The sequence below is a fragment of the Heterodontus francisci genome, chromosome 2 (genome assembly GCF_036365525.1).
Source record: "Heterodontus francisci isolate sHetFra1 chromosome 2, sHetFra1.hap1, whole genome shotgun sequence".
Classification (NCBI taxonomy): Eukaryota; Metazoa; Chordata; class Chondrichthyes; order Heterodontiformes; family Heterodontidae; genus Heterodontus; species Heterodontus francisci.
This window is the reverse complement of record NC_090372.1, coordinates 164,928,506-164,955,644: the sequence shown is the minus strand read 5'-3', so window position 1 is coordinate 164,955,644 and position 27,139 is coordinate 164,928,506. Positions and strand designations below refer to the sequence as shown.

General features: G+C 45.3%; 1 protein-coding gene across 1 annotated transcript in view; it reads right to left on the bottom strand.

Moving 5' to 3' along the window:
• Window positions 1–678: 678 nt before the first annotated feature.
• Window positions 679–27,139, bottom strand: part of LOC137380062 (zinc transporter ZIP12-like) — an 84,279-nt gene continuing 57,818 nt past the window's right edge. Inside the window, exons 10-12 of the mRNA XM_068051626.1 lie at window positions 25,065–25,223; window positions 19,259–19,446; window positions 679–807 (exon numbers count right to left, since the gene is read on the bottom strand). Coding sequence (XP_067907727.1) covers window positions 679–807; window positions 19,259–19,446; window positions 25,065–25,223 — 476 coding nt within the window. The remainder of the gene's footprint in view (window positions 808–19,258; window positions 19,447–25,064; window positions 25,224–27,139) is intronic.

The following is a 27,139-nucleotide window of genomic DNA, read 5'->3' as shown; positions in this document are numbered from 1 at the left end:
GAAGTGCACTGTGTGCAATTTTCTGGTGTGCATTGGCAGTGAGTGATGTTCTTCACTGCCAATGCATATTTGGAAAATTACCCTCAGCATGTTGATGTAAAGAGATAAGTGTACCTTTTTGTTTACAAGAGGTGAAAAAGCTAATCTTAGACAAATATACTTTATTGCAATCTATCAGCAAAAGTAAGAATTAAGTTTTAATAACATTTCTTAACATTACATAATTAGTCAAACAAAATGGATTAGATAACTATGTGAATAAAAAGTTGATACAAAGTAAAATTTTTAAAAAGTCGAAATCCTGCTCACTGTTGTTTTGTTATTTTTGGTAGCAAACTAATTCTTAGATCTGTAAGTAAATTATTTTGGTTCAAATGTGATTTTTCTTTGATACATATAACAAATGAAATCATCATTAATGATTTTATCAACGTTTATCAAAAATATTTTTTCCAGTAAAACTGCTTCAGATTTGAATAGTTAAAATGTTAATGAAAAGCAATCTCAAAATAACTATGAAATATTAGTGATCATTTGTATGCCTTTCCTGATCATAGCTTCCAGTGTCTCTAAGAACAAATTTTAGTTTCAAAAGCCCAGTACATTATCTGAAATTTTAGTCAATTTTCTGTGCAGGCAGCTTTCATCTCTTGTTAGAGGACAGTACTTGAGATAATTTTATATAGTAAGTCTGTGTTCGAATAGGGCAAGAAGCAGTAGGCAAGCCCAACCCAGAAGCAATCCAATGTTCTGAAAGATGAACATCAACCAGGGCTTTGTTGTTTTTACATGTGCCATCTCAGGAAGCTGTTAGAAATGAAACAAAATATAATTAACTTTGAAATATCATTGTGGTCATGCTGCAAAGGATGTTCCTCCCTCATGCCATGCATTATTTCTCAGCTGGGGAGATGAAGAGGTAAGCTTCTCCCTGGCAACTGGTAGTCTGTAATCAGTCTCTTGCCTCTCCCAAGACAGCACAAACCTATTTTCCATCATTCCAAGGCATAGTGTTTTGACACTTGGTCAAGCTTTGTCACTGCACTAACATTTTAAACAAGCAGTTTTAAATAAAGTCTCTTACATACAACAACTTGTTTTAACTTGGCTGATCCAGAAACACTGTCAGAGGACTGGATTTTGTGCGACTGGTGGGGCTTCTTGCCCTGGGCCGAAAAGGTGGGGGGGGAGGGGTGGGTGGGGGAGCCTGGCCTCTGCCTTTCTGAGCCCCGGCAGCACGATATCTCATTATCTGGCACTTAAGTGGCCGGCGCCAGAATCCCTGTCCCTTTAAAGAGAGAGAATCCACCTCCAAGAGCTGCAGACCAATCAGAGGGCTGGCAACTCAGTAGTATCAGCAGTGCCACCAGGAGCAGTGGTCTCTGCCAGTATTGCAGAGGCTTTGGACACAGGCCCAGCACTGGAGACCCGGATCCCAGGTAAGTGAGGCAGGGTCGCCGGGGCCAGTATGGAAGGCCCTGGTAAGGGCGGATGGGTGTGTAGTACAGGGGGAGGGGTGTCCAGGTAGGTGCAGTTTTTGCCAGCGAGGGCTCCTCCCCAAGCCTGCAGGCAGGATGCCTCACATTACTGGGCGACCTCCCTGCATGGTGGAGGCACCCCCTGCTGCTGGTTAAATCCCAGCATTAATAGGCCACTTAAGAGCCTCACTTGGCCTCTGGGCAGGAAGGCAGTTGTCAGTTTAACCGCCCCCAACAAAATCTCTCGACCCCCGCCTCTTGTCGCAATTCTTTTGGCCCCCCTGCCTTTGACCCCACCTCAGGGAGGCCAATAATATCCAGCCCACAGTTTGACTCCAAACTTTTTGGGTTGGGGAAGGGCAGAAGTCAGCATTTGAAACGGTGTGATGGCAGAAATGTGGGCCAGGCTCTAGATCGGACAAGCTGCTAATTGAATATTATGAATTAAATAATGCATTAATTATTTATACAATGGCATTAAATAAATACCACAAGGAAGCGGCTTGCAATAACAAAATATTTCTTAAATATTTTCAGAGTTAATGTTTTTCTTAGTTACAGCATTGTGGTTAGTTTTAGCCTTCATTATTTTGATGAAAGTGCGGCCGTTTCAGATGTTGTTAGTGACAACAGTTCCAAAGCCACGGATAACCATTAGATGGTGCTAATATCGCATTTCCATACCACATCATCGGGAACTGATAAATAACCAGTTGGAGGCAAACAATAAAATCGTTTCTGTTGTTGGAAAAATTGACATCAACCCAAATTTTCTCCTGGATTCAGACAGCGTTTCTTTCACATTTAAGATTCATTATTAATGTCAGCTTGCACACATTTCATCATTGTTGTGATCTCTAAATTGTATTATAAGATGGGCATAAATGTAAAAGAAATGCAGTCTGATTCCAGGAAATCCACCAAATGTAGCTCACCCTTCCCAACTGAATGCCAGGAAAGTCCATATGGTTAAATTAAATACAAATCATCTCCTCCTCCCCAGTTTTCTCCTTTGGTGTACAGTTTCCCTGCAGACTTCCTGACAGTAAGCATATGGACTTGTCTGGCATTCTGTTGCGAGGGGTACACCACATTTGATTCTTCTCAGATCCTGTTCCTCTGCCAAAATGACTGGGATATAAGTGCATATGTGTTTAAATTGAGTCATGTTGGAATAATCTACAGTCTTAACTCATACCAAGTCCTGTTCCCTATCACTCCTGTGCTCGCTGACCTATGTTGGCTCCTGGTCACACAATCCCTTACTTTTAAAATTCTCATCCTTATTTTCAAATCCTTCCATGGCCTAGCCCCTCCTTATATCTGTAATCTCCGCCAGCCCCACAACCCTCCTAGATATCTGCGCTCATCTAATTCTGGCCGCTTGTGCATGCCTGATTTTAATCGCACCACCACTGGCGGCCTCACCTTCAGTTGACTAGGCCCCAAGCTCTGGAATACCCTCCCTGCACCTCTCTGCCTCTCCACCTCACTTTCCTCCTTTAAGATACTCCTTAAAACCTACCTCTTTGACCAAGCTATCTGTCATCTGACCTAATCTACTTTTGTGGCTCCGTGTTATTTTATTTTCTAATGCTTCTGTGAAGTGCCTTAAGACGTTTATTACATTAAAGGTGGTATATAAATATAAATTGTTATTTCTATGTATAAATCAGATTTTCCCACAGCTGTGCTTGTTTTTCTTTCTGAAAAATAATTGTTCTCATAATATTTAAGAAGGAATCATTTTAAAAAAAAGAGGAAGAAGCAGGAAAAGTAAATGCCAAATCATCAACCCATAATACAGCTCGGACCATTTCTCACTGCTCTTTTACCTCATTAATGTCTCACATCAGCTGAGGAAGCTTCAGGCCTCTCAGCCTTCTGCCTCTGGTTTATGTTCCGTTTCCCAGCTCATATTTTTTTACTTTGCATATATCACAGCCTCTGACTGTTCAAATGTCTGTGCTACTCAACCTGCTCCAGACATCAGCTACTGCCAATCCTTGTGAAACAGGCAGGAGTATGCACTCTGCACATGCGTACATTTTCCTCTTTGGTGCTACAAATTAGCTGTTGTACCATGGTTTTTTGCTGCAATGAGCAATTTACTGCCACAAGAAATCTTGTTTGACGACTTTTCCCCCGACATATTTCTCGTCATCCAGAAAAGCTTCAGTGGGACCTAGAGGGGCTAGCTTCATGTTGTGTAGAACAGTAGCCCAAGGAAGTTGCCTCCACACTGCTCTCATTGCTAGTTCCAGCTCCTGATGCTTTGCTCTGAGATTGGACTTTTTCCCAAGTGATCTGGATGAGAATTCCTGATCTTTCGCAGATCAGGAGCTCCAACAAAATCCACTCCTGGAATAAGACAGCAGCATCAGTCAGGAGCTACAGCCAGGTTCAGAAGTGAGAAACACATCAGGCAGGAAGAGTACCTCCCTGATGTCGGAACCTGTAGGGGCTGGGAAGGAGGGAAATGTGATTATATGAATGGTGGGGTCAGAAAGAGTGCCTTCTTGAGAAGGGTAGAAATTTCTCTGGAGAGGTGAAACAATAATCTGCTAACATAAAAGGGAATCCAAAAGTCTTCTTTGGGCATATAAATAGTAAAAGGGTGTAAAACAGAGTGGGGCCGAATAGGGGCCAAAAGTGTGATCTACGTATGGAGGCAGAGAGCATGGCTGAGGTACTAAATGTACTTTAAATCTGGCTTTACCAAGGAAGAAGATGCTGCCAAGGTTGTAGTGAAAGAGGAGGTAGTTGAGATACTGGATGGACTAAAAATTGATAAAGAGGAGGTAATAGAAAGGCTCACTGTACTTAAAGTTGATATGTCACTAGGACTGGATAAGATGCATCCAAGGGTGCTGAGGGAAGTAGAGTTGGAAATTACAGAGGCATTGGCCGTAATATCTTCTAATCCTCCTTAGATACAGGGGTGGTGCCAGAGGACTGGAGAATGGCAAAAGTTATATCCTCGTTCAAAAAAGGATGTAAGGATAAATTCAGCAACTACAGGCCAGTCAGTTTAACCTTGGTGGTGGGAAAGCTTTTAAAAATGAGAATCTGGGACAAAATTAATAGTCACTTGAACAAGTGTAGATTAATTAAGGAAAGCCAGCATAGATTTATTAAAGGCAAATCATTTTTAACTGACTTGACTGAAATTTTTGATGAGGTAGCATAAAGGGCTGATCAGGGTAAGCCGGTTGATGTGGACTTCCAAAAAGCATTTGAAGAAATGCCAGCAAAGTCGAAGCCCATGGAATAAAAGGGGCAGTGGCAGCATGGATCCAAAGTTGGTTGAGTGACAGGAAACAGAGAGTAGTGATGAATGGTTGCCTTTTGGACTGGAGGAAGGTATACAGTGGTGTTCCCAGGGCTCAGTACTACAACCATTGATTTTCTTGAAGTTTATTAATGACCTAGTCTTGGGTGTACAGGGCACAATTTCACAATGTGCAGATAACGCAAAACTTGGAAGTATTGTGGACTGTGAGGAGGACCGTGATAAACTTCAATAGGACAGAGATAGGCTGATGGAATGGGTGGGCACGAGGCAGATGCAATTTAACGCAGAGGCCAGCAGGTAGGTGCTTAGAGAGGAAACATGATGCTGAGGTGGGCCGGCAGATGTGGCAACAGCCCGTGGTATTTTTATGGAACCAGAAGGAGCACTTATATCCCTTCCAGTTCCACCAAAAAAATAATCAATTTAACGATTGTTCTGGCTGTTTTGTGATCAGGACGCTAGTACAAATGGGCAGAATGTTTGAATCGCAAGCTCTGGCCATGGGCTGAATTTTTGATCCAGGGTCGGGAACCCGATGCCTGGAACATTTCCTGGTCCTGATTTTTAAATGAAAAGGGTCTAATTGACCTGAGGGTGAGGTCGGCGCCCAATTCGAGGTGCCGAGAGCGGCCTGGAGGCAGGACCTGGAAACCGAGGGCGATTTTAAAAGGCAAACGGCAGCTATGACTAGGCTTGCCATTGCCTGAAGGGTGTAGAGCAGCAGGGAGCTCAGAGGGCCATCGCTGGCCTGGGCAGGAGTCCCTGGGTGGCACCAGGATTTTACGATACCTCCCTCAAGACGTTAATGTATGCAGTGGCAGACAGGAATGATGTCCTTTTCCCGGCATCTGGAAGGAGAAATCCACCAAGAGAGACCAAGAGGGCATAGATGGAGGTCAGCAGCCAGTGATCCACCACAAGGATGTGGACCCAGTGTAGGAAGAGATTCAATGACCTTATAAGGTCTGGTAAGATGAGTGGCCAGCGGTACCCAGGAGATATGCCACCAACTCGTAAACATTAGCATGCATACAAGCTGACCTCACAGAATGTCCATAGTTCTCACTAACATTGTTAGGTCAAGCTTACAGTCACATCAATGAGACGGCAGCCACCCTCACATGTGGGCCGCTATTCTGAAGGGGACATCACTAAAGGACGCATTAGCTGATGTGTATGTCATGCTGGAAGAGATGAGGGAAGGCAGCCTACTCATGAATCATTCTCTTCTCATCCTGCAGGGATTGAGAGACCACAATCACGGGAAATGGCTTGAATGGGTGGTGGTGTGGCCCAACTCCATGCTCTGACGCTGATGGAGGAGGTGGCGCTGGTGATCACCAGGATACCTACAAGTCAGTCAGTGGGGGATGGCAAGATGGGAGGTTATGAACCCCAGGGTCATTTGTTTGCTTTATCTTGAGGTGAAGGACATGGAGGAGACTCCTGCCCAATGCATGCTGTGGCTATTCGACCACTATCATCTAAGTTGTGCTGGGGCGATTGTTGAGTAGGACGAGTTCTCATTTCCACTTTCTTCGTTTCCCATAGGTCCAGTTGCAGAGGGGGAAAAAGTGCACCTGCCCAATCGGCGCCGCCCTTCTTGTCGGGAGATTCACTGGAACCAGCACTGTTACATCATACCTGGGTGCCTTCCACCAGCACAGACACACTCACCTCACTTGGGCCCCAGAATAGCAAGGAAAGTGGAGCACTGAGTGAACCTTACATCATGCGTGAGCAGGAGGAGGAACATGAGGCAGTGTCAGCTGTGGGCAGTCCTCGGAGGAGGACAGAGGACAGACACAGTGATGTTTGGTTGGGTCAAGATGCAGTGCTTCATGTGTCACACTCAGGGAGGGCCTTTCTCGAGAACCAGAGGCAGATAAGTTCCCATTTGTTGGAATTCCCTGAGACCGCAAGGAGCCAAAGGCAGGCAATAGAGGAGTCCATGCAGCGCGTGTGCTCTGTCATGACTCAGGGATTCGATTACATGAGCTCCTCCATTGAGAGATTGGGCAACCTCTTGGACAGTCAAATGCAGCACCACTCTGAGTGGGTGAAGGAGAAGGACGCGGATATGCACAGAGAGAGTGAGACTCTCTGTAGCATCAATTCCTCAGTGTTGCTAATGGTGCAGAGATGCTCGGAGTGGATGCCAGCTGTTTCTCAGTTGGTGGCCCCATCCAGCATCCAAAGGCGCCAGGAGAGGGCTGAGATGGTCGAAGCCGCAGATGTGACAGAGGCAGCCATTGGAATGACGCAGGCGCCTGTGGAGGAGCACCCATGGGCATCTCCAAGACAAAGACAAAAGCCATGGGCATCTCAGCCAGAGGCAGAGTCTAGGGAGCAGGCTGCCTCCACCTCATCCTCTGCCACAGCGGGGGCAACTGGAAAAAGTGCCACGCCATTGAATTCACTTAATGGGTCACTTGATTGCTGTTCTCCACATGTGTATGCTCTTTTGTTTTCATTGCAATATCACTTGTTAATATCAATAGGATACGAGTGTTATTGATGTTTTATGTTAAAATAAGGTTGGAGTTTCGTTGGGTGGCTGGGGAGGGGGACACCATAGGGCTCTGGGTTTGCTGTATTTCCATGCTTTGTGACATTGGAGAGTATTAGCAGTGGGAACCTCATTCTCCATGGTCATAACTGGCAATGGGATTTCACAGATGTGGGTATTCGAGGTGTGATAGCTCTCCATGCTGAAAGGTGGGTTTATGTTTCTTCAGTCATATGGGCTCAGAGGTGATCAGGTGAAGCGCTGCTGAATCAGTGTGGTCCTTGTGGCCATGTCAGCCTGTAGGTCACCCTGAGGTCTGGGAATGCATCGCCTTGTGTCCTTCGCTGCCTGATTGCCAGCCACCTCTGGAGTGATCCCTTCTTCCTCCTCCCAGTTCTCCTCTGAGATGGAGTGGCGGTCCAGGTACTCCACCTCACCCATCTCCAGGATTCTTTGTATTGTCATGTTGTGCTGGGCGCAGCAGGTGATCATGATATGGGACACTCTGGCTCGTATTGCGGAGTACCACTGTGCAGTCAAGAGGCCAGTGATCAGTTCATTGCAAGTCTATGTTAGGAGGTGGCCCTGGTTGTAGTGCCTCTCTCTAACTGTGTCTGGGTAGCGGACTGGTGTCAGGAATCATCTCTTTAGGGGATAATCTTTATCTCCCACCAGAGTCTGGATGTGGGTCTGAGGAGGTGTGGCATCTGGGACTCTCAAGATGAAGGAGTGACAGCTGTCTGGGAACTGGGCACACACCTGAAAGATTCACTTCCTGTGGTCACAGACCAGCTGGACATTCAATGGGTGGTAGCCCTTTCTGTTGAGGAATCTGACTCGCTGGTCTGACGGTGCCTTGATGGCTACGTGAGTGCTATCGATGACCCCTGGACCTGAGGGAATCTATCGATGGCAGCAGAGCCCAAAGTCCTCTGTGTCTGTGCTGGCCCATCTGTTTCAAAGTGGACGGTACTCCTCCACACTTTTGAATATGGCAGCAGTGATCTGCCTAAGCCCATAATGAGATACTGACTGCAAGATGCCACCTAGGCTGCAACTGTTCCTGGATTGACCTGGTTGCATAGAAATTCAGGACATTGGTGACCTTGACGCCTGTAGGCAAGGGACAGCCATGGGTGCCGCGAGGCCTCAGGTCAATTTGGATCGAAGCACAAATGTCCGAGACCATCTGCCTGGATAGGAACAGTCTCCTACAGCACTGGCGCTCTGTCATTTGCAGGTAGCTGACTCTTGGGCAGTGGACCCGATGTCTAGGGTAGTGCCTTCTGTCCAGGAGTTTGCATCTACTGCAGCTCATCCTGGTTGCTCTGTCCAATGTCAGTGTAGCCTGTTCCCATCTGAACTCCCTCAGCGGTGCACATTCACTTACTAGGCCTTCCCCTGCCAACCCTACTGCCCAAGTGATACCAGCCACCTCGTGTTCGTCTCCAGATTTCTACCATTCACCACTGACAAATGCAAGCCTTTCGGCTCCAGCAATGGCTACTCTGTGGCACTGTTTGTGCATCTAAGTTTTATTCTGGGCTTCTACAATATGTTAAACAGCCCTTCCAATAGCCCTCTTGACCCCAATAGTGTGTACAACTTCTACACCCTGTTGTGTTCCAGACATGGCCTTTTCCCTGTGCACTCATATTGAAACTTACACACTGCTCCTGACAAGCCTGTCAATGGGCTCCTCAATGAGCTCAACTGCCAATTAACTGGAGGCATTATGACTTCCCATTCCCTCCCTCCCGTCATCCCTTTAAAAATTGCTTCATGTTCCGGAGATGGCAGAAGCCAGTAATGACCTCTGAGAATGCGAATTTCAAATCATGCACACACTCACTCCCACACCCACTGGGATTTCAAAATTCAGCCCAGATGTCCCTTCAAATTGCAATCGTAGTCCTAATCACATGATTAGGACCTCAACTTCGTAGGAAGGAGGCCGACTGCTTGTTTCGGGCAGGCACTGCGGCCACCCAGAGGTAGACCTCTGTAAATGTTACAACTAGCCAATCATTGGGGTTAATGAAACAGTTAGGCTGCCGACCCCAATTGAAGACTTTTATCGCCCTATTAATGCTGGTTTTCCCAAGTGAAAATCCATCCTAGTTAACCTTAAGCATTAGATACACGAGGAGTGTTTTGTGTATTAAATAATGGATCTCAGACTTTAGTTTCTCTTTAGCATAAATTCCAGGAGCCAGATTTATACCATAGGACACTAACAAGTGGTCAGATTTGAAAGAAGGGAATGGGAATTCTGAACTAATGCTGAATTTTGTAAAACATTTTTAAAATGTAAGAGATAAAAAAAGTCTACAGTATTTAAAGGAAAGAGTACCCATGCTACGAAATCAACACATTTATTTACTTTTGAATAAATACTGATTCTCCTACATAAATAAGGAACCAAGGACTGAAATGATCATTTTAAAATTTGAGGTCAAGATATTTCAAATTGAAATATGTTTTTAATAGAATGAACAGTATGTTCATTCTGTTAAAGACATAATGTGATTTCTGAACTCTTCCATCACTCAACAATTTGTATTCCTGGCTACAATTCGCAAATCAACAATGCTTTTATCTTGCCTGCTTCATCATTTCTCAGTGCAGATTACACTGCCAAAGCTCAGGCAGCCTGCAGCCTTTTGTGTGAGAGACTATGAGCTAATCTGAAACAAATTGTTCAGTGATCTTCATCAAGATCAGTCTGCAGGTAAATGAACAGATCCAGAAAGTGTTAATGAAAAATAGGTGGCAACCTGGTGAAACTACAGCACAGGTCTACATGCATGCTATAGATAGAGCTAAATAATCCCACAGCTAACAGATCAGAGAAAAGCTCTGCATCCCTGGACATCCAATTGTGAATGGCAGTGGAAAATTAAGCAACTAATGGGAGGGAAAGGCCCCATGAGTATCCTCATTCTGAATGAGGTGGAGGTCAGCATGAGTTCAAATGATAAGGCTGAAGGATTTGCAACCATCCACAGGCAAAAGTGCCAAGTGGATGATCTTTATTGGCCTCCTCCTGTAGTCCCCACCATTACAGATGCCAGTCTTCAGCCAATTTGATTTACTTAACGTGACATCAAGAAATGGCTGAGTGCACTGGAGACAGCAAAGGCTTCAAGGCCCAACAACATCCCAGTTGTAAACCTGTACTCAAGAACTAGCTCAGCCCCTAGTCCCAGGTTCCCTTCCAAGTCACACACTATACTGACTTGGACATATATCACAATTGCTTCATTGTCACTGGGTCAAAGTCCTACTTAATATCATTGTGAATGTACCTTCACCACATGGACTAAAGCAGTTCATGAAGGCCCACCACCACCTCCTCAAGGGCAACTAGGAATAGGCAATAAATACCAACCTCACCAGTGATGCCCACATCCCAAAAATGAATTAAATAAACCTTGCATCTGAGACTTATACGGAGCAGCAAAAACATTAGAAGTAAAATTAATAAATCTTAGGGTTGAATTTTCGCCACTGAGGCAGGAAACTGATTAAAGTTCAGATTTTTACTGTAGTGATCCCTTAACTGGTGTGGAGACATGTTTCCTATCCACTTAAATCCAGTGGGGATGGGAACAGAGGTGGGTCAGATAAAGTGTGGGAGTCATTTAGACTCCCACGGCAGCCATCACTGAGACTGCTGAGGTAGAGATCTGCGAGTCGTGCCAAAGCCTTCCACTGCACCAGAGGCAACTGAGATGTCACAGGGGAGCCGGAAGCCTGGCACTGGGGGCAGGGATGTCCCTCGCTTCATCAGTGCTGACCTGGGATCTAATGTTGGAGGCAATGAGGGAGAGGAGGGAGGATCTCTTCTTAGAGGGTGGCAGGAGGAGGCCACCTCATCGTGCTGCAGGGGCATCTCTCTGTTCAGCATCATCTCCCTCTGCCTCCTCTTCCTCCTCCTATCTCACTCCTGCTCCTCCCACTCTCCTTCCAGGGCCTCAACATCTTCAAGATCCACACCTCTTTGAAGGTCCATGATATCAAGAGTGCAGCAGACCATCACAATGACCAAGACCCTTGCAGTAGGGTATTGGAGGGTGCCACCTGAACAGTCCAGGCACCAGAATCACATCTTCAGAAAACCGATAGCCTGCTCAATGGTTGTCTTACTGAGCAGGTGGCATTGGTTGTATCGCCTCTGAGTCTCTTATAGAGGAGTCAGTAGCCATCTTTCAAGGGACATCCCTGTTCGCTTAGATCCATCCACACACTTTGGGGGATGGAGTGAAGATCTGAGGCAACCTGAACTGGTGAAGGATAAAAGAATCATAGCAGCTGCCAGGAAAGTGAGCGCACACATGCAGGAAGCTCTTGCTGTGGTTGCAGACCAGTTGGATGTTGAGGGAGTGGAAACCCTGTTGATGGATCACTGGCTGGTCACTGGGTGCCTTGAAGCCAACATGGGTGCAATCGATGATGCCCTCACCTGGGGAAATCCATCAATGGAGGTGAAACCCAATGTCCTTTGTTCCTGCAAGGCCGTGTCTGTTGTTAAATGAATGTACAGTCCAGCTTTAGCAAAGAGGGTATCAGTGACCAGTGAGATGCAGTGGTATGCAGCAGTTTTTGAGATGCAACATGATGTCCACAGCTGATCTTTGGAAGGAGCCAAAAGCGAAGAAGTTCAAGACTACAATTGCTTTGTCAGCTACTGGCAGGGCATGGCGCCTAGTGCTGTGATGTGCAAGGCCTTTGGTGACGAGGACACAGATGTCTGTGACAATCAGCCTGGAGAGTCACAGTCGCAGCACTGGTTGTCAGTCATCACCAGGTAGCTCTGTATTCAACGGTAGATCCTGTGTTGAGGAATTGGCCTCCATGTCATTCCTGCCCCTCTTTCCTCTCCTGTGCCCTCCTGATGCCTGGACTGCTGCCTTTCCTGTGGAGGATGCTGCGCCGCATTTCCACTGTGCCCAAAATCTGCTAGTCGTGCTCCCAATGCGAGCTGGAGCCTTCCTTCTGGGCAAATGGCCGCCCAATTGTCCTAGACAGCCTTTTCCTCTGCTCTTCTGCCCCACAATGCCAGTGGGGGGGGGGGGGGGGGTGGGGAATGCTGACGCCATTCAAATCCCGGGTGCTGAGTGCCCACTCTCCCTGCCACCTGCACAGCTCCATGGGCACCCCCTACCAAGTGGTCAGTCCCCTTTTGCCTCACTGACCCTCTTATGGGGCAGGGGTGATGCCCTGGGGCAGCCATGTTTGGCTCCCCGCTCTGTACCCACCTCCCTTCAGTTCCTGAAGGCGAGGGTAGCATGTCCACCCCTTTAAAAATTGTACCTCAAACCTTCACAAGTTCTTACTGAGCTTTTAAATGGCTTCAGTTGGACTCAATGGGGAGGAGAGTGGGATTCCTGTCCCATCCTCCCCCCTCTCAGGTGATTATTGCTGGTGCCACGATCAGCGCCTTTAAAGTGACACACTGCTCAGCGTCGGCATTTGAGACCCCCAGCTCCTCTGTTCCCGCTTTCGGGGATGGGTGGGGGGGTGGGGTGAAATTTCAGCCCTTAGAGTTAGCATTACAGTACTCTTTAGTATGCGTGTATTTTTAAAAAATGTTCCTTTGGCTGCATTTTGCCATATGAACTAATTTGTTTGGCTGGGAAGGCCTCCATTTTTGAGGGGTTTTTTCACCCTCAATACTTTCCTTTATCATTTTCTTGTCTGCTTGCTTTGATGTGACATCATACAAAGAAGCAAGGGTACGTGTATCTTTGCAGGTTCTGAACATGCTGCACATGGAGGTAAAGAAGAAGATTTTGCAGTTGGCCTAATAGTGCAGTTACAATGACCCTAAGGCTTTCTGGCCACACCTGTCACTATGCTGGGATCTGCAGTTGGAAATGTCAAAGGAGTCCTGTATTCGCAATCGCCACTTTGCAACTTCTATTCTTATGGTGAGCTGCAGCCCTTTAAGATCTATCCCTGTGTGCAATTTTGTAACCCCCAAACAAGGGTGCTGCAGGCCAAGTTTCCCTGCAGCCTAATTGAAATGGGAGTGGACATTATTTGGGGAAATAGGTTGCAGTCTGTGCTATGGACGTTAGTGTGTCCAGTACACAGTTGCGCGGCCCCACATTTGTGTCATTGGAAAATTGGGTCCATTATATCAACAAAGTACTGCTCTAAAAGAAAGACCTGCATTTATCTTGAACCTTTCACAACCTCAGGACATCCCAAAGCACTTTACAGCCAATGGTGTACTGTTGTAATGTAGTCACCACTAGGGCACCATTACTCTGGGGTAACATTACCGGTACAGTAATGACTGGGATGCATGGTCAGCTGTATACGTCATGGGCTGGATTTTCAAACACTCGTGTGCGCGAAGTCAGATGCAGGTGTGCTTTGAAAATAGCACCCCCCCCCCCACCCCCGGATGGTGTGGCAGTCTTCCGACGCCTCTGGTTTGCGCTGCAATTTTCAAAGTGAGGGCAGGAGACGGGGGAGTTGGCAACCTGCTCACTTCCAATTAACTGCCAGTTAAGCTTGTTTAAGAGCTTGTTAATGGGCAGAAGGAAACGTTCAAAGCAGCGAAGAGGAAGAGCAAACGGTCTGGGGCACATTAGTGCACACATGTTGGTAGCACTGCAGGGAGTCATAATGTGATGTTGCTATTGAATTGAAGTGGTGAAAAGAAGGATTATTCAAACTGAGGTGCTCAAGCAGTGGCACCAAGTTGCCATCATTTGAGCAGAGCGGGTCAAGTACCTTGTGATTAACGTTTGATCACCTGTGTGCACCTCTGCTCTCCTGCCTGTTCCACTCTACAAGGCAATGGCAGGCCCAGTCATGGCTGCCATCTGCCTTTGAGCATTGCATTCCAGAGCCAGTTCCTGCCTCCAGGCTGCGGCCGGCACCACTAATTATGCGCTGAGCTCGCCTCGCATATTAAAATAGCGTTGCATGAGCTCAGCAGATGCAGCGTGGGGTCGGGACCCAGTAATGATCTGGGCTTTGGGTTCCCATTTATAATGCGTATGTACATATTGCGTGATCATATGAAAATAAATGCAGGACTAAAATTTAAATGTAACGTGTATGTCACTCTGTAAATGATCACGATGATCCACATGAAAGCAACTGGAAATGAGAGACTCCAACTTTCATTGTACTTTGTTTTGATAGTGCTAATAAGATTAGGAGTTAATGTGGGAAAATTTTAACCAACACTTTATCATTCAGTAGAATATTGTGTCCTCAGTACCTTGCTCTATGGCAGCGAGGCCTGGACAACGTATGTCAGCCAAGAGCGACGTCTCAATTCATTCCATCTTCGCTGCCTCCGGAGAATACTTGGCATCAGGTGGCAGGACCGTATCTCCAACACAGAAGTCCTCGAGGCGGCCAACATCCCCAGCTTATACACACTACTGAGTCAGCGGCGCTTGAGATGGCTTGGCCATGTGAGCCGCATGGAAGATGGCAGGATCCCCAAAGACACATTGTACAGCGAGCTCGCCACTGGTATCAGACCCACCGGCCGTCCATGTCTCCGCTTTAAAGACGTCTGCAAACGCGACATGAAATCCTGTGACATTGATCACACGTCGTGGGAGTCAGTTGCCAGCGTTCGCCAGAGCTGGCGGGCAGCCATAAAGACGGGGCTAAAGTGTGGCGAGTCGAAGAGACATAGTAGTTGGCAGGAAAAAAGACAGAGGCGCAAGGGGAGAGCCAACTGTGTAACAGCCCCGACAAACAAATTTCTCTGCAGCACCTGTGGAAGAGCCTGTCACTCTAGAATTGGCCTTTATAGCCACTCCAGGCGTAGCTTCACAAACTATTGACCACCTCCAGGCGTTTAGCCATTGTCTCTCGAGATAAGGAGGCCAAAGAAGAAGAAGAATATTACGTATGTGCATCAGCAAGCTACAATATCAATGCAAATTCTCATCTCAGAGGTTTTTATTTGTGAAATTGTTTTAACTGAAAAAATGCCTTTCTAACAAATCATCAAATTATCCAGGCTCATTATGGGAAACTTAAAAGAATTGTTCATGAATTAGTTATGTATGGAGATGTTATCTATCGTTGTCAAAGTTTCTGGTATTGAAATACTGTACCAATATACAAATAATTGCTATGACAATAATAAGCACATTAACAAAATTCTTTGAGTTGGAATTTAGATTTAAGTCTTTCAGATCAATTGCCTAGCAATGTAAGTGCTCTACAAAGGAGTTATTGTGCAACACTTAATATAGAAGAATTTTTTGCTTGATTAAACTTAATGACAAATAATAAAAATAACCTTGTTTTATTGTCTGGAAATCACATTTCCCACTTAAACTGGTTTTCAGCTTAATGGATCATAAAATGCCACAATTTGCATCTGAATTTATTTCACGTTCTAATTCCACTTTTTCCTTGATTAAAAACAATTAATACTGCTTCAAATAAATGGCTGAAAGTAAAAGATTGCGGTTGAGAAATTGGGCTCGTTAGCACCCATTTTGTGGGCTCAACGAGTGCCTTTAGTGCTTCAAAATGCCATCTATGGATCACGTGCATTCTTGTGAGGGGAATCATGCCATATGCCATACTGGTGGAGGCATTAACGTGCACACAATAAATATCTGCCAGAAGTATGTAGAGCAGGCAGATCATGACGTCAATCAGGATGCAATGCTGATTTGTTGCCAGCATTGCCATTTTTGAGCTCAATGCTCCAGCCAACACCCTCCCTAAACCTCACACAGCAGAATACACGTGCAGCAGCAGGACCTAAATGTTATTCTCTCTGCCAGAGACAAGCAGGTGGATCATGAATGCAGCTTTGCTAGGATCCCAGGCTTCCCCTTGGTGCAGGGTGTCATTGACTGCAAGCATATTGCTTTGCCCAGTACTGGAACTGAGAGGGATTCCACTCTCTCAATGCCCAGCTGATTTTTGTCCATTGGCAATGAATCATGCAGATCGATGCCTGGTATCCTGGCAACAGCCATGATACCTTCATTCAGCATCAGTCTGCTGTGCCAGCAGCATTTGAGCCACCAAGGCAAACCAAAGGGTGGCTACTGGATGACAAGAGCTATCCTGTGATGACTGCGCTGTGCAACCCATGCAGCCATAGGCAGCATTGTACACAATGATAATGGTGCTGCCACACGAAATGTACTTGTCCACCACTGGCATGCTGAAACAATGATTCCGCTGCCTGGACTGCTCCGGCAGAACCCTGCAGTACTCAGCAGAGCAGGTGTCAAGATTTGTGGTTGTCTGCTACATGCTACATATCCTTGCCATCTTGAGGGGATGACCCTTGCTACCAGTTATACAGGTAGCAGCAGTCTGGACTGACTGGCTGTCAGGCAACAGCAAGGGCAAGGGCACTGGCGGAATGGCAGTGTCAGGAGGATGAATGCTGTCTTCCTGAGAGATGACAGCAGGTTTGTGCTCCATGGAGCCACTGCCACTCTCCCGGGGCGGTACCTCAGCAATCCTAGTAATCTGATGGAGGAGAGATTATTGGACTGCTGTGACACCCTGCAAATCACTTTGAACACTGATATCCACAGCCTTGATGGCAGCACTCTGAGCTTTCGTGGCAGCAAGCTGGACTTGCATGACTACAGTCTGAGCTTTCATTGCAGCACTCAGATGTTGGGTGTCTGCTGCTTGTACTGCAATCAACCATCAAACAGTGAATCATGGTTGGGTCCACTAATGGGTGAATGCAGTTGGTTCCTGCTTCCATGCCGGTAAGGATGGGATCCAAGCTCTGTGTAAAGCCCTCTGCCAGACTCCTCCATGATCCTTGACATTGAAAGCAGGCTTTCTGGCAGGCCTACAAATGTTCTAAGCTTACCTATCAGCCTTCTTCTATAGGTTGCCCCATCAAAGTCTTCATCTGAGTCCTCTGCAGCAGAACTTGTACACAACCTCATCTACCAGCAAGCCAGCAAGATATCATTGTCCCTGCCCTGGCTGCTGACCACTTGTGCCCAGTGGCTAGCCATGTGCAGATCACGCCTCTATGCTGTCCTCTAAATTACATGCACTGTCAATATATAAACTGGTGGCTATGAGTGTGAAATCAAGTTATGGTGCTGTGTCTGTATCATCACTGTCATCTTGCTGTTCCTCCACACTACCTGGCCAGGTTGTACCTCTTGGGTTTGAAAGGAAAAAGGCACAAGGGGAAGTTTGTTGTGCAGGGAGTGGGTGACAGTAAGAGGTGCATGCTTACACTATCCACAGTTTATAACTCAGCAGAAAGTATGGGATGAGGGGCAAGTGGAATGTAAGGAAGAGGATTAGGTATGAGGATACCATCATCTTCGACGGTTTCAGCCCTGCCCCTGGCCGCAGCCTCAGCAGTGGGCGTCCCAATAAAGGCCAGCATTGTCTCCACCACAGGAGTTAGGATTTGCAGGTGTAACTTTCCTACTCCAATTAGCTCCTGCTGCCTCAGTTGTGCATCACCCGTCATGCAAGAGGGAAGGATGTGTGTCAGTGAGTGTTGTATAATCTGTTTGGCTGTTATGGTTGGCATAGCTGAATAGCTGGCAGTGTGTGCAACTTGTGAGATACTGGTGTGATGGTTATTAAGTGTGTTAGGTGAAACCTGATTGATAGTGATTGTTGGTAGGCGAATCATGGGGTGTGCTGAATTGAGCAGTGGCTGAGGCTAGTGGTACAGTTGGTAGGATATGGCATTTGAAGATGCATTCACTGACCTTGACCACTCGTGTGAGGTCCTTGAACTTCTTGTGGCACTGCATCCAGGTCCTCAAGGCTTGACTCCTGGCATTGACCTCCATGGCTATCTGCTCCCACTGCCTTCAGAGCCTGTCTCTGGAGGGCCTCCTCCATCCTGCAGATACCGGACATCTCTCCTGCTTTCCACCTCCTCAACCAAAATCCTTGGAGCCCACTCTCCCCCCTACTGTGCCATTCCTCACTCTTTCCCAGGTCAGATTCTCTACGATCACAACTCCCTGCCCTAGCCATACTGCTCCTCCCCTTTAAGCGGTGCAGGCGTGGTGCTTTAAATGGTGCTAGCCACTCACAATGATGGTGCCCTGCTGATGTATCCAGCCATTAAACAGCACAGTTAATTCTGGCTGGACACAGAAATCATTTGGAAGGATGATGCAGAGGAGATTTACCAGAATGGTTCCAGGGATGTGGGATTTTAGTTACAAGGTTAGGTTGGAAAAGCTGAGGCTCGAGCAAAGGAAATTGAGGGGAGATTTAATAGAGGTATACAAGATTATGACAGGCTTGGATAAGTTAGACAAGGAAAAGTGTTCCCATTAACTAATGGTACAAGGACTGGGGACACAGGTTGAAGGCAAGAGATGCGGGGGGAATGTGAGGGAGCTTTTTTAAATTTCTGCACATTTTAACGGGCGACCTGCCCGTGTGGCAGAGGCCCCACTGTTGTTGGCATTGGGGGAAGAGGCCCTTAAGTAATTGTTAATAGACCTCTTAAGGGCCTCTATTTGCCTCTGGGTGGGAAGGCTGTCTTTGGTCTATCCCGGCCCCAACAGAATTGCGGTGTGACTGGAAGGCAACGAGCCCTCCTCCCCACTGCCTCCCGTCACAATTCTATGGGCTCCCCCACCTCCTTGCCTGCCTCCAGGAAGCCCATAAAATTCAGCCCTTTGCCTTTAGGGAGAGCAACGTTAGCAAAAACACCAGAGAAGTTGACTGAGCCTTCAGTCACATGGGTCCTACTCTCTGGAATCCCTGGTATCTCTCAATGTTTCTCTCCTCTTTTAAAAACCTCCTCAAAACTCATCTCGTCAAACAAGCTTTGGGTCACCTCAATTATTCTCTCCTTCCGAAGCTATGACATGTCTTGGAATTTTATTTTAGGTTAAACACACTATACAAGTACACTTTACTATTGTTGCTATTTAGGGTGCTGAAATACTGTGCAATTCTAGAAATTTCAATGAAGGTGTTAATAAATATTAAACTTCTCTAACTCACCATTTCTACCAACGAAAGGTAGAGGAACATCCCTGCTGTCACAGTGAAAATCCACTGTTGAACATTGAAATCAGCTGACAGAGCGAGACCAATGTAGAGTCCAATGAAAGCAGTTAGTGCACTTAATAAGTTCATCAGCATGGCAAACTTTACAGTTAAACCAGAGTTCAGAAGTACAGCAAAGTCCCCTGTATGAAAATAAAAAGTGTTATTATTGAAAAATGCATGTAAGATAGTATATTTAGTGTACTGAACCATTGGCCCAGAAAGTCTGATGATTTGGCGAGACATAAATCTGCCAAATTTATTCATGTTGTGGGTGGGAGGGAGGGGAAGTTGGAATTTGAGACTTGGAGAGGATGTGCCAGATTTACACAGGCAATGAGGGAAGGTGTAGGTTCTGCACCCGAGCTAAGCTGCAAAGGATGGATGTCGGGCTAAGATGGTGTCCTAGGTCCCATTTTGTGATTTTGTCACACCCTAGGATCAACCGATCTAACTTTACTTGAACCATCAGTTGAGGAAGGTTGAAGGAAGAGACGCCAACTGGGTCGCTTCTGAATTGGGGAGCTCCAGAGCCACAGGTGTAGTTGCTGCACTTCCTTCAAGATTCACCTCATGTAGGTATCATAACATTTGTTCACCTTTTTGCCCCCGATGATGTTATCAAACTCTCTTCTGCTTATCTGCTGCTCACCTATCCTGCTGTTGCAAAATCAGCCACTATTAGATTTTTAAAGGTTGCACTTCTAATTTACAAGTGCTCTGGCAAACAGGTCTTCAAGATGAATTGCTGTGTTTCATCCTGCTGTTAAGCAGAGACTTATGACTTTACTTTGGATTGCTCTTTTTTGAACTTTGGAGGCTCATAATTTCATTTGGAAATCACCCTTGGGCTAGTTTTTAGATGGGCCATTTCCTTAAAATATACTGTTAGGCTGCAGTATGGGTTCCCTCGTGGAGATTTCCCTTTTACGATACATATATTGGAGGAGGAAAACAAAGAATCCAGGGAGGCCAGGCTTATAATGCAGCAATGTACAAAAGACCCAGCCACCAAGATGTTTTGATACAGAAAATGTTATCTGAATATTTCCCGAGAGTTATATGCAAGGAGGCTGCTGTTCTCCCAGAAGTGCTGGAAAGAGCTTTGTTCCATCTAAAGGGAGATCATCAAGTTTCCTGAATAAATAGGCCATTGCCTACTGTGGCTCAGAAAATCAGTGCTGTATTTCATTTCCTGGCACTGGTTTAGTCCAAGGTGCAACAAATCAGTCAGTTTGCTATCAGTAATGCAACACTCAACCTGTTTGCTGGAGCACTTGTAAATTAAAAGTGCAGCTGTTAAAAAGCTAACAGTGGCTGATTTTGCAACAGCAGGATAGGTAAGCAGCAGATAAGCAGAAGAGAGTTTGGTAAAGTAATCGGGGGAAAAAAGGTGAACAAGTAACATGATACCTACATGAGGAGAATCTTGAAGAATGTGCAGCAACTACATCTGTGACTCTGGAGCTCGCCAATTCAGAAGCGACCCATTTGGTGTCTCTTCTTCCATGGAAGCAAAGATGCCAGCTCTGCTGGCAGTAAGGGACAAATTAGGCGGCATCTTTTATATTGGATATCAAACACTGTGGACCAGGGATGCAGGCTGCTTTTTTCAGGATGTTCCAGCACTAATAGCTGCCAATAGACCAGTTAGGCAGCCAATCACGAGAGACACAGATCAAGAGCCAAGTGGGTGGAATGGCTAGAGATGACTTGCCATTTCTCAGGATACCAGTATGTGACAGACATCTATCCCTCGCCCTCAGATGTTACGGCTGAGTTGGAGGAGTGCACTGTCTTTCACTAGTGTCACTTCTCCACAGGTCACAACATATATTTAAATGTGTAGCCAGTTACTGATACAGCCAATTATATATTCTATTTTTATTTCAGAATAAAATCCACCAACCAGATTTTTTTAACAAACAAAAAAAGTATTAATTTATTATATTTATATATATATATATATATATATATATAGTTATGACCAGGTGAGAAAGGAGTCCAGAGGTCCCTCTCAGCCTTCACCTGATCTTAACGTAACAGGGTTTTTTAGCTCCCCCTTGGTGAATCCTTGTTCACTGCTTTCCAATTATAAGGCAAAGAAACCAGCACAAACAGGTTTTATTCGGTGTAAAGAAGAAAACTTGAAATTTGTTAAACTTGAACTTAAACTGTAATTTGGTTAATGCCTATGATACACGACGTGCCCATGCTAGCATGCATACATGATACACACATGCAAATAGAGACAGAAAAGAGCAGAAGAAAAAAATAAAGTGGAAAAGTTTGAGGCAATATCTGAAGAGTTTTTGTTACGGTTCTTCGAGCTCACTGTAGAGTGCTTGATAGTAGGTAGATCTTGCTTTTCATTGGGACCCAGTATTCTTCTTAAACTTTGTTAGCTGGAGGAGTCTTTTCTCTCTTGGAGTTCATGTGTCTTCAGTGGATTCAGAGGCTTGTGAGGAAAAGCTGGGAGCTGACAGGAGACATTTTTTCAGTCCTGGATCAAACAGTCTTTCTGAGTTTAAACTCTCTGTGGCTAGTTCAAACAACCCTGGAACAGTCAGTTAGTCATGGGAGCAGCTGGTCCAACCAATCCTGGCCCCTGTAGATTGCATCACCCCAGCAGGACCTGGAATGCGCTTCCCCACTCCCTCACTGTCCGGTGATCAATATCCATTGTGGGTTGAATGTGTCAGGGAATGGTCCTTTCTCTACAAAAGCACCGTCTGTTAGTATGTAAATGTTTTTTCCAGCTATGGCTGATCTGTTCAACAAGTCATTTCCACACTCCAGCAACAGTTCCAAAATCAATGTTCATATGACAAAACCAATGTGCCTCATTCTTGGCAGGTGGGGACCTGCATGACAGTCAATCATAGACTCTACTTTTATCCCAGAATAAAACACACCAACCAGGTTTCTTTAATAAACAACAAAATTATCAGTTTATTATACAAGTCTTAACCAGTAATGAAGTAAAGTATAAACACACAGATTAAAATATTAAAGTTCCCTTTTTACCATAGCCCCTCACACACACATTTACATTGGTGAACTGGAAAAATGAAGGGATTTTTGCTTTTAGAATTCCATTACAGACAGAAAAAAACCACATTTGTGTTTAATACTTGCTCATTCTTGAAGAAACAGCAGATGAAGTATGTTGTATTCCAAAACTGGCATAAAGTCTGGCCTCCGAGTACACTTAGATGGGTCACTGGGATCTTTTAGAACAGTTCTTTTCAGGCGGTGTTGAGAATTAATTTAGCAAGCTTTTCTTCGAAGATAGCAGACAAGATGAGCTGACACAGTGGACTTCTTAGGGTTTTCTAGAGATGTGCTGGAAAGCTGAGCTGGGTTGTGGTCTTCTCTCCTTCCTTGGGAATTCCCTTCTCTCCATGGAAGTTCTCTTCCTTTTTTATACAGTTTAACCCCAATTCAAAACAACTTAAAAGCGAAACCGACAACAGGTGGTAAACCCTTTGACCTCCATCAATCTTGACCTGTCACTTCTTTGTAAACAACTTCTTCAGGTGTCCAAAGTTCTCTGGCAGCATCTGTGGAAAGAGAAGCAGAGTTAACGTTTCGGGTCAGTGACCCTTCTTCGGAACTGACAAATATTAGAAAAGTCACAGATTATAAACAAGTGAGGTGGGGGTTGGGCAAGAGATAACAAAGGAGAAGGTGCAGATTGGACCAGGCCACATAGCTGACCAAAAGGTCACGGAGCAAAGGCAAACAATATGTTAATGGTGTTTTGAAAGACAAAGCATTAGTACAGATTAGGTGTGAATATACTGAATATAGAACATCAGCAAGTGCAAACCTGAAGAAAAACAACCTGAAAAAAACAATGGGTAAGCAAACTGAACAAACTAAGATGAAATGAAATAAATGCAAAAAATGTAAAAAGGAATGCAAAAAAAAGGAAGAAAAATAACTAAAAATGACTAAAAATGAAAGTAAAGTGGGGGGCTGTCATGCTCTGAAATTATTGAACTCAATGTTCAGTCCGGCAGGCTGTAGTGTGCCTAATCGGGAGCATCTCATCTGTTTTTTTCAGGTTGTTTTTCTTCAGGTTTGCACTTGCTGATGTTCTATATTCAGTATATTCACACCTAATCTGTACTAATGCTTTGTCTTTCAAAACACCATTAACATATTGTTTGCCTTTGCTCCGTGACCTTTTGGTCAGCTATGTGGCCTGGTCCAATCTGCACCTTCTCCTTTGTTATCTCTTGCCCAACCCCCACCTCACTTGTTTATAATCTGTGACTTTTCTAATATTTGTCAGTTCCGAAGAAGGGTCACTGACCCGAAACGTTAACTCTGCTTCTCTTTCCACAGATGCTGCCAGACCTGCTGAGTGAATCCAGCATTTCTTGTTTTTGTTTCAGATTTCCAGCATCCGCAGTATTTTGCTTTTAGTCCAAAGTTCTCTGTTGTTTATTGAGCTGGAAGTCAGGTGGTTTCCCAGAAAGGCTTGTTTTCCTCACTAGACCTCACAGTGACCCTTTTGAAAACATTTCCAGGGACTGTTTTTCAAAGTCAATTGGCCTTTACATGACCCCCTTTGAAAACCCCGAAGTTCAACATTTTTGGGCACTAAGGGATCAAAGGATATTAGGATCATACAGGAAAGTTGGAGTTGATGTTGAAGTTCAGCAGTGATCTTTTGAATGATATTATCGATTGAGTGGTCATAAGGCTGACTTCTGCTCCTGTTTTGTATGTCTTATGGCTTACATCAATAGAGACAAAGGTTATAGACGTGTTAAACAGATGAGAAAATTGCATTGATAATTTGAGTTTTGATGGCCCTTCCAGGTGTGATTGAGGAGTCATCCAAGTGATGGTCCTGCTGACGATCTAGTCCATACTGTTCAATCTCCAAAGCTTCTAGGATTAGCTCCCTGGGAATCTCCACACCCAAGCCTTTGTGGATGCAAAGCACAGCAATCTGCAACTATGTGGGATGCTCAATCTGTAGCATATTGCAAAGCCCTTCCTGATGTATCTAGGCAATGAAAGCACACCTTTAAGACTCAAATGAGGATCTCAATGAACACTTGGGTAGACACATGTGTCTTATAGTGGCTCTGCTCTGCTGCTGTTCTTCCATATCTTGAAAGGTATTATTATTCAAGGCACACACAAGCTATATGTTCATTTGACCAGTTACCTTGAAGATCCCAAAGGGGGAAGAATTGCTGAGAATGAATGCACCTCGGCAGGTTCTAACAAATTTAGCATTCATGTGAAGAATTCTTAGCATTAGGTCAACGTTGGACTTTCAGTGAGGGGTACCCCTTTCTAATGAGAAAGTTGAAGAGGGTATTGGTAGGTACTCAGTGGTATCTGAATGCCATCTATTGGAATGGGAATACAAGTTATAGGATCTGAGAACACCAACACCATCTCTCCTTATAATTTATAGTAATGCACTCCCAGCTGCACTGGCAGCTTATATCATGTTACAAACTACAGCACAACCATTGTGCGGCAAGAAACTCAATGGAAGCAGGACCCATCCCAAAGTGCTGGTACACTCATTTTAAGGCAGAAACATGGTAAAATCATAAGTATGTTCAGGGCCTTCATTTGTATTGCTCCAGAGAGGTTACAATGAAAATCTCACAATCACCAGTAATTTCTATTACTATCTAAGCAACAGAATTATTCACCTTTGGAAGAGTACAATGATGAGATTTAATTGCAAGATATTGAAACGTAGAACAGTTAAGTAAGAACTCACCCATTTCATGGGGAATTTCATGAAACAATATAGCAATTGTGGTGGTGATACCAATCTCGATTGATGATGAGAAAGCTGCGCCTATGGCTAGACCATCAGCAAAGTTGTGCATGCTGTCTCCCACCACAATCATGATGGCCAACAGGTTAAATGTTCCCTCTGTAAAGAATAAGTTTCCCTTATATTAGAAAAAGAAATTGGAATTTGCCCATCATTATATCCGATTTGTCTTTTTCTGAAATAGTTGAAATCATTACTTCATATGGGTTTCAATTTTTCTTGAACAAAGAACAAAGAACAAAGAACAGTACAGCACAGGAACAGGCCATTCGGCCCTCCAAGCCTGCGCTGATCTTGATGCCTGCCGAAACTAACACCTTCTGCACTTCCGGGGCCCATATCCCTCTATTCCCTTCCTATTCATATACTTGTCAAGATGTCTCTTAAACGTCGCTATCGTATCTGCTTCCACCACCTCCCCTGGCAGCAAGTTCCAGGCACTCACCACCCTCTGTGTAAAAAACTTGCCTCGCACATCCCCTCTAAACTTCGCCCCTCGCACCTTAAACCTATGTCCCCTAGTAACTGACTCTTCCACCCTGGGAAAAAGCTTCTGACTATCCACTCTGTCCATGCCGCTCATAACTTTGTAAACCTCTATCATGTCGCCCATCCACCTCCATCGTTCCAGTGAAAACAATCCGAGTTTTTCCAACCTCTCCTCATAGCTAGTGCCCTCCAGACCAGGCAACATCCTGGTAAACCTCCTCTGTACCCTCTCCAAAGCCTCCACGTCCTTCTGGTAGGGTGGCGACCAGAATTGCACACAATATTCTAAGTGTGGCCTAACTAAGGTTCTGTACAGCTGCAACATGACTTGCCAATTTTTATACTCTATGCCCCGACCGATGAAGGCAAGCATGCCGTATGCCTTCTTGACTATCTTATCCACCTGCATTGCCACTTTCAGTGACCTGTGGACCTGTACGCCCAGATCTCTCTGCCTGTCAATACTCCTAAGGGTTCTGCCATTTACTGTATACCTCCCACCTGCATTAGACCTTCCAAAATGCATTACCTCACATTTGTCCGGATTAAACTCCATCTGCCATTTCTCCGCCCAAGTCTCCAACCGATCTATATCCTGCTGTATCCTCTGACAATCCTCATCATTATCCGCAACTCCACCAACCTTTGTGTCGTCTGCAAACTTACTAATCAGACCAGCTACATTTTCCTCCAAATCATTTATATATACTACAAACAGCAAAGGTCCCAGCACTGATCCCTGTGGAACACCACTAGTCACATCCCTCCATTCAGAAAAACACCCATCCACTGTTACCCTCTGTCTTCTGTGACTAAGCCAGTTCTGTATCCATCTTGCCAGCTCACCTCTGATCCCGTGTGACTTCACCTTTTGCACCAGTCTGCCATGCGGGATCTTGTCAAAGGCTTTACTAAAGTCCATATAGACAACATCCACCGCCCTTCCCTCATCAATCATCTTCGTCACTTCCTCAAAAAACTCAATCAAATTAGTGAGACACGACCTCTCCTTCACAAAACCATGCTGTCTCTCGCTAATAAGATCGTTTGTTTCCAAATGGGAGTAAATCCTGTCCCGAAGAATCCTCTCTAATAGTTTCCCTACCACTGCGTAAGGCTCACCGGCCTATAATTTCCTGGATTATCCTTACCACCCTTCTTAAACAAAGGAACAACATTGGCTATTCTCCAGTCCTCTGGGACCTCACCTGTAGCCAATGAGGATGCAAAGATTTCTGTCAAGGCCCCAGCAATTTCTTCCCTTGCCTCCCTCAGTATTCTAGGGTAGATCCCATCAGGCCCTGGGGACTTATCTACCTTAATGTTTTCCAACACACCCAACAGCTCCTCCTTTTTGATAATGAGATGACTGAGACTATCTGCACTCCCTTCCCTAGGCTCATCATCCACCACGTCCTTCTTGGTGAATACTGATGCAAAGTACTCATTTAGCACCTCGCCCATTTCCTCTGGCTCCACGCATAGATTCCCATCTCTGTCCTTGAGTGGGCCAACCCTTTCCCTGG